This window comes from Schistocerca serialis, unplaced genomic scaffold (assembly GCF_023864345.2).
Source record: "Schistocerca serialis cubense isolate TAMUIC-IGC-003099 unplaced genomic scaffold, iqSchSeri2.2 HiC_scaffold_1406, whole genome shotgun sequence".
Classification (NCBI taxonomy): Eukaryota; Metazoa; Arthropoda; class Insecta; order Orthoptera; family Acrididae; genus Schistocerca; species Schistocerca serialis.
Window position 1 is genome coordinate 2,339,275 of NW_026047632.1, and position 13,201 is coordinate 2,352,475.

A 13,201-nucleotide genomic window follows, 5' to 3' on the forward strand; every position below is an offset into this window, starting at 1 on the left:
CATCTTACACCCTCCTTTCAAAACACTGTCCATTCCGTTCAACTGCTCTTTCACGTCCTTTGCTGTATCTGACAGAATTACAATGCCATCGGCGAACCTTAAAGTTTTTATTTCTTCTCCATGGATTTTAATACCTACTCCGAATTTTTCTTTTGATTCTTTTACTGCTTGCTCAATACACAGATTGAATAGCATTGGGGAGCGGCTACAACCCTGTCTCATTCCCTTCCCAACCACTGCTTCCCTTTCATGTCCCTCGACTCTTAAAACTGCCATCTGGTTCCTGTACAAATTTTAAATAGCCTTTCACTCCCTGTATTTTACACCTGCCACCTTCAGGATTTGAAAGAGAGTATTCCAGTCAACATTGTCAAAAGCTTTCTTTAAGTCTACAAATGCTAGAAACGTAGGTTTGCCTTTTCTTAATCTAGCTTCTAAAATAAGTCGTAGGGTCAGTATTGCCTCACGTGTTCCCATATTTCTACGGAATCCATACTGATCTTCGCCGAGGACGGCTTCTACCAGTTTTTCCATTCGTCTGTAAAGAATTCGCATTACTCTTCACGGAGTATGATATCTCCCATTTCATCTTCATCTACATCCTCTTCCGTATCTATAACATTGCCCTCAAGTACTTCGCCCTTGTATAGACCTTCTATATAGCCCTTCCACCTTTCTGCTTTCCCTTCTTTGCTTAGAACTGGGTTTCCATCTGAGCTCTTGATGTTCATACAAGTGCTTCTCTTTTCTCCAAAGGCCTTTTCAATTTTCCTGTAAGCAATATCTATCTTACCCCTAGTGAGATAAGCCTCTACATCCTTACATTTGTCCTCTAGCCATGCCTGCTTAGCCATTTTACACTTCCTGTCGATCTCATTTTTGAGACGTTTGTATTCCTTTTTGCCTGTTTCATTTACTGCATTTTATATTTTCTCCTTAGATTCCCACTTTTTTGCAGATTCTTCAGTTTTAATCTGCAGTTCACAACCAATAGATTGTGGTCAGAGTCCACATCTGCCCCTGGAAATGTCTTTTAATTTGAAACCTGGTTCCTAAACCTCTGTCTTACAATTATATAATCTGTCTGAAACCTGTCACTATCTCCAGGCTTCTTCCATGTATACAACCTTCTTTTATGATTCTTGAACCAAGTGTTAGCTATGATTAAATTGTGCTCTGTGGAAAATTCCACCACGCGGCTTCCTCTTTCATTTCTTAACCCCAATCCATATTCACCTACTACGTTTCCTTCTCTTCCTTTTCCTAATATCGAATTCCAGTCACCCATGACTACTAAATTTTCGTCTCCCTTCACTATCTGAATAATTTCTTTTATCTCATCATACATTTCTTCAATTTCTTCGTCATCTGCAGAGCTAGTACGCATATGAACTTATACTACTGTAGTAGGCGTGGGCTTCGTGTCTATCTTGGCCACAACAATGCGTTCGGTGTGCTGTTTGTAGTAGCTTACCCGCATTCCTATTGCTTTATTCATTATTAAACCTACTCCTGCATCACCTCTATTTGATTTTGTATTTATAACCCTGTATTCACCTGACCAAAAGTCTTGTTCCTCCTGCCACCGAACTTCACTAATTCCCACTATATCCAACTTTAATCTATCCATTTCCCTTTTTAAATTTCCTAACCTACCTGCCCGATTAAGTGATCTGACATTCCACGCTCCGATTCTCCTGATGACGACGTCCTCCTGAGTAGTCCCCGCCCAGAGATCCGAATGGGGAACTATTTTACCCCCGGAATATTTTACCCAAGAGGACGCCATCATCATTTATCCATATAGTAAAGGTGCATTTCCTCGGGAAAAATTACAGCCGTAGTTTCCCCTTGCTTTCAGCCGTTCGCAGTACCAGCACACGAAGGCCGTTTTGGTTAGTATTACAAGGCCAGATCAGTCAGTCATCCAGACTGTTGCCCCTGCAACTACTGAGACATCAGGAGAACACTAATTTAGTACTGGAGGGAAGCGCGGTAGGGGACGGGAGGGGGGAGGGTGTTAGAGTCATAGAAGGAGCCCAAGTAATGAATAAAGTAGACAGGTTGAGAGGGATTTAGGTTGCAGCAGTTACTTGGAGACGAAGAGGCCCGCACAGCATAGAGTATCATGGAGAGCTGCGTGAAATCAGTCTTTGTACTGAAGACCATAATAACAACAACCTTACCGTTATTTTAATTAGCATTTGCTTCTTTATACTATTTATCACAAATGGGACATGTCGTGCCTGGATGTAATGTAATTTCAATAGTTGTAGACAGTTGCTTATTATAGCACACAAATATTAGAAAGCTTGCACGTGCACATCACTAATGCTGTAACTGTTACATGAAACTTAAATTTGCTTCAGCTGTTAGCATGAGGACCCTGAGACTAGTCCATCAGATGAAGGCTGTACATTTTAGTCATAACACGATATGAGATACACTATTAACTATGTATACATGACATCATAAACACTTTAACTTCAGACCTGCACAATCATCATTAAGCTTGCCCTTCAAGCCTAACCAGTCACTGTTATGAAATTAGAACAGATAACTGTTACACTGTACTAATATTTTAAGATGAACAATCTTTAAGTTCGATAATTGAGGTCTATTCTTGGCAATTACACTTTAATAAAAAATCAACTATCCTTGTAAGAAAAATACGTGGAGTACGTCAAAACTTGACCTGACTGAATACTTATAGTGTCAACTACTCCACACAAGTTATTGGTTTTTTATGGGAGGTAATTAGTTTTCAGTTCAATGCTGAGATTATAGCAGCACTTGGAATAGGACCTTGTTTAAGTAAATGATTGCGCGTAAAATAAGAGTGCCAAACCCATTGTTTACGGAACAAAAACTTATTATTCATTAATAGAACAGATAACTGGTCTATGCAATTAGTCAGTACTCAAATGATTCTGTGAGATGCAGGTGGTGGCAGTGTCGTTCTCATGTGGCTATTCAAAAAATGTGCCAAAAATTTCCATGGCTCTTGCTGTATATTCTCTTCTTGGTACGGTATTTCAGTGCTAACCAGTGAATACCTTGAAAAATGAGCCTACGTTTTTCGACATCCGAGGCTACATAAAATAATTTTGCCGCTCTTCTTGCATCGTTCAGTTCACATTGTGTGAACACTTTGCATGCTAGCCACCTATTTACTGTACATGCAAAGGAGCCTTTCTTTCAAGTTTCAGACGATTACACACCTACTTCCTGCTTGCATGAACCAGTGTTTCAAGTGAAGTTCTAACGTTTCAATTCTTTCACAGACTATTAATTCTAGAATTACATCAAATTCGAGTAGCAATACACTTACATTGTACACACTAATTTATCTGCATTGAAGCAACACGTTGAGTCCTCCCTACCAAATAAATCCTCAGTTAAGTCACAAATTTCGCATCATACCCCATATAATCTTACTTTTGGTAATAAGTGTGGTTATGGCAGTGAGTCAAATGATTTTATCGAAAATCCGAAATTACTGCATTTACCTTACTGCCTTGATTATGGCTTTAAGGATGTCATGACGGAAATGTGAGATGTGACAGTTTTAGAAATCCATACTGATTGGCAATGAGCTCCTTCTATTCAAGGAACCTCATTACGTTTGAGCTGAGAATATGTTGAAAAATCCTATAAGAAATGGATGGCAAGGATATTGCACGGTAGTTTTGTGAATGACTCCTGCTGCTCTTCTACTAGATGGGTGTCTCCTCGAACTTCTTCCAACTACAGGGCACTGTTATTTGTACTGGAGATTTACAATAGATTTTGGTTAAGAGAGGGGCTAAATCAGACTCAAATTCGGTGGAGGGTCTGATAGAGATTCCATCACCCTCTGGAGCCTTGTTAAATCTCAGCTGTTTCTCAACACTAATGACACTAATGGTACATCTATATCTGTCATCGTCACAAATTAGAGCAATACCCCACAATACCACCTCTAAAGAACCATTTCGGGATACTAATTCAGAGTTTCTGATTTTGCTTTGCTATTCTTAATTGCTGTCATTACCTGGTCTGCTAGTGTCTGAACACTAAATTTGGTACCAGTTTTACATAATACCGGCATTTTCTTGGTTTTGTGAGAGATCATTGCTATTCTGGTACAGTATTCTTAGTAGGAGTCAAATTATGAAAAATCCAGGATGGAATGTAACAATATTACAAAAACGAAAGTTGCAACTCACCATAGAGCAGAAATGCTGAGTTGCAGATATTGTTGTTGTTGTTGTGGTCTTCAGTCCTGAGACTGGTTTGATGCAGCCCTCCATGCTACTCTATCCTGTGCAAGCCTTTTCATCTCCCAGTACCTACTGCAACCCACATCCTTCTGAATCTGCTTAGTGTAATTATCTCTTGGTCTCCCTCTACGATTTTTACCCTCCACGCTGCCCTCCAATACTAAATTGGTGATCCCTTGATGCCTCAGAACATGTCCTATCAACCGATCCCTTCTTCTGGTCAAGTTGTGCCACAAACTTCTCTTCTCCCCAATCCTATTCAATACTTCCTCATTAGTTATGTGATCTACCCATCTAATCTTCAGCATTCTTCTGTAGCACCACATTTCGAAAGCTTCTATTCTCTTCTTGTCCAAACTATTTATCGTCCATGTTTCACTTCCATACATGGCTACACTCCATACAAATACTTTCAGAAATGACTTCCTGACACTTAAATCAATACTGGATGTTAACAAATTTCTCTTCTTCAGAAACGCTTTCCTTGCCATTGCCAGCCTACATTTTATATCCTCTCTACTTCGACCATCATCAGTTATTTTGCTCCCCAAATAGCAAAACTCCTTTACTACTTTAAGTGCCTCATTTCCTAATCTAATTCCCTCAGCATCAGCCGACTTAATTAGACTACATTCCATTATCCTTGTTTTGCTTTTGTTGATGTTCATCTTATATCCTCCTTTCAAGACACTGTCCATTCCATTCAACTGCTCTTCCAAGTCCTTTGCTGTCTCTGACAGAATTACAATGTCATCGGCGAACCTCAAAGTTTTTATTTCTTCTCCATGAATTTTAATACCTACTCCGAATTTTTCTTTTGTTTCCTTTACTGCTTGCTCAATATACAGATTGAACAACATCGGGGAGAGGCTACAACCCTGTCTTACTCCCTTCCCAACCACTGCTTCCCTTTCATGTCCCTCGACTCTTATAACTGCCATCTGGTTTCTGTACAAATTGTAAATAGCCTTTCGCTCCCTGTATTTTACCCCTGCCACCTTTAGAATTTGAAAGAGAGTATTCCAGTCAACATTGTCAAAAGCTTTCTCTAAGTCTACAAAGGCTAGAAACGTAGGTTTGCCTTTCCTTAATCTTTCTTCTAAGGTAAGTCGTAAGGTCAGTATTGCCTCACGTGTTCCAGTGTTTCTACGGAATCCAAACTGATCTTCCCCGAGGTTGGCTTCTACTAGTTTTTCCATTCGTCTGTAAAGAATTCGTGTTAGTATTTTGCAGCTGTGACTTATTAAGCTGATAGTTCGGTAATTTTCACATCTGTCAACACCTGCTTTCTTTGGGATTGGAATTATTATATTCTTCTTGAAGTCTGAGGGTATTTCGCCTGTTTCATACATCTTGCTCACCAGATGGTAGAGTTTTGTCAGGACTGGCTCTCCCACGGCCGTCAGTAGTTCCAATGGAATATTGTCTACTCCGGGGGCCTTGTTTCGACTCAGGTCTTTCAGTGCTCTGTCAAACTCTTCACGCAGTATGATATCTCCCATTTCATCTTCATCTACATCCTCTTCCATTTCCATAATATTGTCCTCAAGTACATCGCCCTTGTATAGACCCTCTATATACTCCTTCCACCTTTCTGCTTTCCCTTCTTTGCTTAGAACTGGGTTTCCATCTGAGCTCTTGATATTCATACAAGTCGTTTTCTTATCTCCAAAGGTCTCTTTAATTTTCCTATAGGCGGTATCTATCTTACCCCTAGTGAGATAGGCCTCTACATCCTTACATTTGTCCTCTAGCCATCCCTGCTTAGCCATTTTGCACTTCCTGTCGATCTCATTTTTGAGACGTTTGTATTCCTTTTTGCCTGTTTCACTTACTGCATTTTTATATTTTCTCCTTTCATCAAGTAAATTCAATATTTCTTCTGTTACCCAAGGATTTCTACTAGCCCTCGTCTTTTTACCTACTTGATCCTCTGCTGCCTTCACTACTTCATCCCTCAAAGCTACCCATTCTTCTTCTACTGTATTTATTTCCCCCATCCCTGTCAATTGCTCCCTTATGCTCTCCCTGAATCTCTGTACAACCTCTGGTTCTTTTAGTTTATCCAGGTCCCATCTCCTTAAATTCCCACCTTTTTGCAGTTTCTTCAGTTTTAATCTACAGGTCATAACCAATAGATTGTGGTCAGAGTCCACATCTGCCCCTGGAAATGTCTTACAATTTAAAACCTGGTTCCTAAATCTCTGTCTTACCATTATATAATCTATCTGATACCTTTTAGTATCTCCAGGGTTCTTCCATGTATACAACCTTCTTTCATGATTCTTAAACCAAGTGTTAGTTATGATTATGTTGTGCTCTGTGCAAAATTCGACCAGGCGGCTGCCTCTTTCATTTCTGTCCCCCAATCCATATTCGCCTACTATGTTTCCTTCTCTCCCTTTTCCTACACTCGAATTCCAGTCACCCATGACTATTACATTTTCGTCTCCCTTCACAATCTGAATAATTTCTTTTATTTCATCATACATTTCTTCAATTTCTTCGTCATCTGCAGAGGTAGTTGGCATATAAACTTGTACTACTGTAGTAGGCGTGGGCTTCGTATCTATCTTGGCCACAATAATGCGTTCACTATGCTGTTTGTAGTAGCTTACCCGCATTCCTATTTTCCTATTCATTATTAAACCTACTCCTGCATTACCCCTATTTGATTTTGTGTTTATAACCCTGTAGTCACCTGACCAGAAGTCTTGTTCCTCCTGCCACCGAACTTCACTAATTCCCACTATATCTAACTTCAACCTATCCATTTCCCTTTTTAAATTTTCTAACCTACCTGCCCGATTAAGGGATCTGACATTCCACGCTCCGATCCGTAGAACGCCAGTTTTCTTTCTCCTGATAACGACATCCTCTTGAGTAGTCCCCGCCCGGAGATCCGAATGGGGGACTATTTTACCTCCGGAATATTTTACCCAAGAGGACGCCATCATCATGTAATCATACAGTAAAGCTGCATGCCCTCGGGAAAAATTACGGCTGTAGTTTCCCCTTGCTTTCAGCCGTTCGCAGTACCAGCACAGCAAGGCCGTTTTGGTTATTGTTACAAGGCCAGATCAGTCAATCATCCAGACTGTTGCCCTTGCAACTACTGAAAAGGCTGCTGCCCCTCTTCAGGAACCACACGTTTGTCTGGCCTCTCAGCAGATACCCCTCCGTTGTGGTTGCACCTACGGTACGGCTATCTGTATCGCTGAGGCACGCAAGCCTCCCCACCAACGGCAAGGTCCATGGTTCATGGGGGGAAGAGTTGCAGATAGGCACAACAAAAAAGTCTCAGGGTTAAAGCTTTTGGCCAATGAGGCCTTCATCAACAGTAGACATGCATACACACACACACACACACACACACACACACACACACACAGACACACACAAACACACACGCAACTCACACACATTACTGAAGTCTCAGGCAACTGAAACCACATTGTGAGCAGCAGCACGAGTGCATTATGGGAGTGGCGACTGGCTGTGGAGAGAGGAGGAGGCTGTGGCAGGGAGGGGAGCGACAGTATGGTGGGGTGGTGGACAGTGAAGTGCTACAGGTTAGACAGAGGGCAGCGGAGAGGTGGGGAGGGAGGGGAAGTAGCATAAACGCAGAGAAATAAAAAGACTTGGGGTGGTGGTGGAATGACGGCTGTGTAGTGCTGGGATGGGAACAGGGCACCTTACTGGATGGGTGACTACAGCGACTAACAAAGGAGGACGCCAGGCGGGTTGTGGGAACCTTTGTCAGTCACTGCCCTCACCCATCCAGCTCCTACCCTATTCTCATTCTATCACAACATAACAGTCATTCCACCACCAAAGACAGTCTCTCTATTTCCCTCCTTTTCTGCTACTTCCCTCCCCTGCTACTTCCCTCCCTCTCTGCACCATTCCCATTCCCACCATCTAACATGCAGCACTTCACTGTCCGCCACCCCTACCCCTCCCCACCCCAACCGCCTCTTCACCCCCACCCTGTCGCCACTCCCATCATGCAGTGGTGCTGCTGCCCACAGTGTGGTTTCAATTGACTGAGAGTGCAGTCGTGTGTGTGAGTTTCGTTTGCGTGAGTACGTGTGTGTGTGTGTGTGCTTGTTGTCTATTGTTGACTGCAGCCTTAATGACCGAAAGCTTTAATTATGAGTCCTTTTGTTGTGCCTATCTGCGATTCGGTAATCTTAGTAGGTTAGACGAAATTCTCTTTCATCAGCCAAATACATCTCATTTAGCATCTTCCTACATGTAGCCCCACGTTTTGCCTAGCATTCATTGACCAGTTGTCTCTTTTTCTTTAGATGTTTCTTTAAAATGACTGCAGATTGTGGAGTGTCCTTCTTATCATGAACTGCTCTACATATGTACAAAGTGTACAGCTGAATGTTCTTATAAACCTGAACCACAATTTATCTACATGTTTTTCTCCAGAGCTAAATATTTCGAGATTTGTATTCAAATAGGTCACAACTGCTTCTATATCTGGTTTGCTGAACATATATGTATTCTGCTACTTGTTTTAGTTGCCATTTGTACGTTGTAAATCATTGTTGCTTCATGGTCATTGATATTAGTTTCTGTGTGAGCTTCCTCAAAGAGTTATGGTCATTTTGAAACTATCAGATGCAATATCACTAGTGGGCTCCCAAACAGTCTCTTTTAGTTAATTCTCAGACAACTCATTTAGAGGTGTTTCACCAGACATCTTGACACCCCCACCTCTTACTAAACTGTCATTTTCGCAGTCGATTGTTGCACAATTAACATCTACTTCAACAATGAGAGTGTGACTTGGAAACTTATGTAACAGTGCTTCGGTTTTCTCTATAATTTTTGGTAGCATCTGGAGTATATCTAGAAGTTGACAGAGGGACCTGATTCCAAATTAATGCCCACCGATGATACTGAGTCTTTCCCAGACAGCCCCACACACAGTTTATATTTCTGTTTTGGTTGGTACAATTTGTTTGTGACCTGGGACAAATGCCCTACTATCTCCATGTATATTTTTGATACACGCTGAAATTTTTATCAGTATCTCACTGCTGTCAGTTCCGCGTTTCAAACTGCCTTCTGTACTGGGTATTATGTGAGCTCTACTGGGCCAGCTTCAAACCTGGCACGTTGTTATCAGTGCTTCAGAAGTTAATCACTTGAATTGTAATACTCTCGCCAGTATGTGACTCTTCTTTGGAACTATTACTGACACTTTCTGGTCCCTATCGTTACCTGGACTGGATGAAGAGTAGTCTAATCTGAAAACCGATGTGTCCACTCCGCACCCAAACAGCTACCTGAGCAGCAGCTGTGTACCAAACACCTGACCCATTTAGGGTCTCCATAGAGTTCTCAACCCCTTGACGCAAGTCCAAGATATTTCAGGCTGCTTTGTCACAGAACCTTCGAACTCTGAGTCAGTAGTTACATTCGATTCAGAATGTGGGGGGCACGACCAGTTTTGCACTGCAGCAAATTGTCTCACTGAAATTAGATGAGTGAGACCACCACTCTCAACCTTCTCTGACAGTTGAATGATCCAAGTGAGGCCGCAGAGCGCGGTCAGCTGCCGGTAGCACCACGTTCCCTCAGCAGTTGACGGAATGACCTCTTCGGCAGGCTGAATAAGGCTTCCATCCACGGACAGTGGGTACACTTAGTCTTCCCTCGCATCGTTTCTTGCATTTCCCTAACGGATACATTCACTTGCCATACATTTCAACTCCCTAGTGTTAACAGATGCTATCCTTTCGTGTTTGCCTCTTCTTGACACTGCACATACCATATTACTCAAAAGCTGCTCTTAGTCTCAGTGACTCAGTTTCGATTTCAGTGGAAGCCTGCACCTCCTATTTGTTGGTTAGGGTGATAGGTACCGCGTGCTGGGTCCTCCCTGGTCCCCGCTCTACTGTCCACGCAGCCTAGTCCTACCACTGACAGACCGCTTACAGCCAAGTGGATGGGCGGTGACAGATCATGTATTTCCGGCAGAAACTGCTGACAGCCAAGTGGATCATGTATTTACTGTAGAAGCTGCTGGCAGCCAAGTGGCTGAGCGGTAATACATCATGTACTTCCTGTAGAAGCTGCTGACAGCCAAGTGGATGAGTAGTGACACATCATGTACTTCCTGTAGAAGCTGATGACAGCCAAGTGGATCAGTGGGGACAGATCATGTACTCCGTGTAGAAGTGACAGCAGGAGATAGTAACAGGTATCTGTGGTATATCTGATACATGACTGCTGGTAACTCTCCAGAAACACCCATATACAGCAGCTTCCAGGCGACTGATCTTAACTTACGAACGTCAGCTAACTCTTCCCACGTTCGAGGACGGTGTTCACAGTAGGTCTGCAGTGTGGCTGGTGTAATGTTTTACAGAACAGTAAACAAGTATCATTGAAGTAAGCCTGCAGATCCTTTCTTATGTTCTGGGCCAGTTAAGCTCCAAGTACAGCAAGTTACCGTTAAGATCTGAAGCTGTCCGTACGCTAATGGATATTTCCTTTATAGTGCAGTATCATCTTCTATAAACGCTACTAATCTCGTGAGATTTTTAGAGGTTGTAGTTGAAAACCAAACGAAAATTATCGTTAGTTTACAGTAAATGCAGACAATGGGATACATGTTACTTACAACAAGCGCTACAGAAACACTGATTTTATGCGACAGACGTACTACACGTCACTGGTAACTTATTAAATTTTTAAAAAATTTACGTCTATTCACTTTGATACACAATTAAAGATTGGATAAATGTTTCTTTGAATGAGGCTGCTACTCCGATAATTTTTACGGAGGATAAATGTTGATCGCAGCTGATGTTACAGCACAAAATACGTATCTGATGGTACATAGCGCACGAAAACGGAATATATTACAACTCAAGCAGGATTTAAATACAGTTAACATGAAATATGTTTAAAATTGATGTGAAGTTTTAGGACGTAACTCTTAGAGGAGAATTTATCTGTCATATCTGATTTTAATTGGACACGAAGGAAATAGAGGAAGTCGGTTTGTATACGAAATTATGAGTAAATAGCCATGGGAACTGCGGGACTCTCCAATTCAGCTGGCTTAGTGTCACATTTTGAACTTGCATGTCCAAGATGAAATCTGTAACATACGTATGTCTCTAAAAAAAAAGTTACGGTGTGGAACATAACACAGCTAAGTAAACCATTGCGAAAATTTTACCGATACGTTACACATACAGATTAGTTTTATCACTTTAAGGGTCTATGGAACATTCAAGATGATTTTTTCAACTATGTACAAACTCTAGTGACTGATCAATGAGAGGATAAGGGACAAAAAATGTCTGATGATGCCCAGAAATGCACGATCCGTATGCCAGAGACCATTTATTCAATCATACTTTGTTACAGAAGCTGCAGTGTAATATCATGCAGCTACAGTTACAGTATGCATGATATCCTCATAGAGGGTGGTACTGTTTATCGCACATCATGACCTAGGATGCAGGAAGTCGTGAAGGACGTACCCGAAATGATCAGACACTAGAGTAGCAAGAAAATGTAATCAGCACTGTGGAAGGCGACCGCCATCTCAGTGGCAGGCAGTGGACCAGCCTGTACAGGGTAAGCCAGACGACCGTGTGGGACAGTCCCCATGACGATTGTTACTACCCTTATCACTTACAGCGTGTGCAGGGCGTACTAGCGACAGACTTCCCACATAGGGAACAGTTCTGTCATTGATTTGTTCACCAGGCAACCACGATTCCAGGGTCTGTGTTATCCATCATGTATTTCCTGCAGAAACTGCTGACAGCCAAGTGGATCATGTACTTCCTGAACAAGATGCTGACAGCCAAGTGGATGAGTAGTGACACATCATGTACTTCCTGTAGAAGCTGATGACAGCCAAGTGGATCAGTGGGGACAGATCATGTAGTCCGTGTAGAAGCGACAGCAGGAGATAGTAACATATGGTAATGGGGCCACCTCAGAAGTATCGCGTACGCATAGCCTATTCCAGATGTGGAGACACTGGAGCAGCGTATTTATTCCGCCTATGAGGCAGTTATGGTGCACCGTTACCCAAAGCAGTTATCCCAACAAGTTCATTCCGGCGTGTACCACGGGTAGGTCACGCCCGACTCTGCCAGTTATACTACTGGGAAGAAAGTAGCGTGTGACGTACGTATTGCCTATCATCGAGGAGCAATGTACAGTACTGATACAAGATTGTGTTACCCTTGGATGAGACAATTATTTTACATCGTCTATCGCTGTTTTAAAAACAAAAGCTCGATATTTTAAGTAGCAATCTAGTGTGTTTGAATACGATCGCCACCCCACGGTGCCGGGGTGGACTTCTCAGACCACCAGATGAGACTGCCGTGATTAAATATAATAGCACCAAATGATCCACGTGGACCATGAGGTGTCTGTAGTAGTAACGGATCAAACACTTACCTGAGTTGCCGGTTGTTAAACTATGTACGGTGGCTTCTGTATAGGATTCGGAAACAGAAATTCGTAAAAATCTCAATGAAAAAGTTAAACATATTGTTCATTACTTCACAAAAATTCTTATCCGTTATCATAACCAGACTCCTATGAATCGAAGAAAGTAAAATTTTTTACCTGTAACAGAAACTGGGTGACTGCAGCCAGTAGATACGACTACCGCCACAAAAATGCGGACGAACCAACTAAAGCCTCTGCAGAACATGGCAGAAGGTCTCAGGTGTCGAGCCAAGTAAAGAACTTTTCCCTCAGAATAACTTCACCAAACTTGTAGTCTGCTGAACAACCTGAAATTTTACGAACAAGTGTAACCACAAAACACATTTTTTTCCACTACCTGTATAGTAAATAAAGTAGCGTAAAGTAATATGGATTACACCATTTTACAAGGTGGATGCCACTCCGTTGTTCCGAATATACAGGGTGATTCACGA

The 13,201-nt window shown here is 42.0% G+C and overlaps 1 protein-coding gene across 1 annotated transcript in view; it reads right to left on the reverse strand.

The window, feature by feature from the left end:
* LOC126442772 (ankyrin-3-like) overlaps positions 1-13,201 on the reverse strand; it is a 109,949-nt gene that overhangs the window by 76,956 nt on the left and 19,792 nt on the right. Inside the window, exon 2 of the mRNA XM_050090802.1 lies at positions 12,885-13,054. Within this exon, the coding sequence (XP_049946759.1) occupies positions 12,885-12,972 (88 nt within the window). The 5' untranslated portion in view covers positions 12,973-13,054. The remainder of the gene's footprint in view (positions 1-12,884; positions 13,055-13,201) is intronic.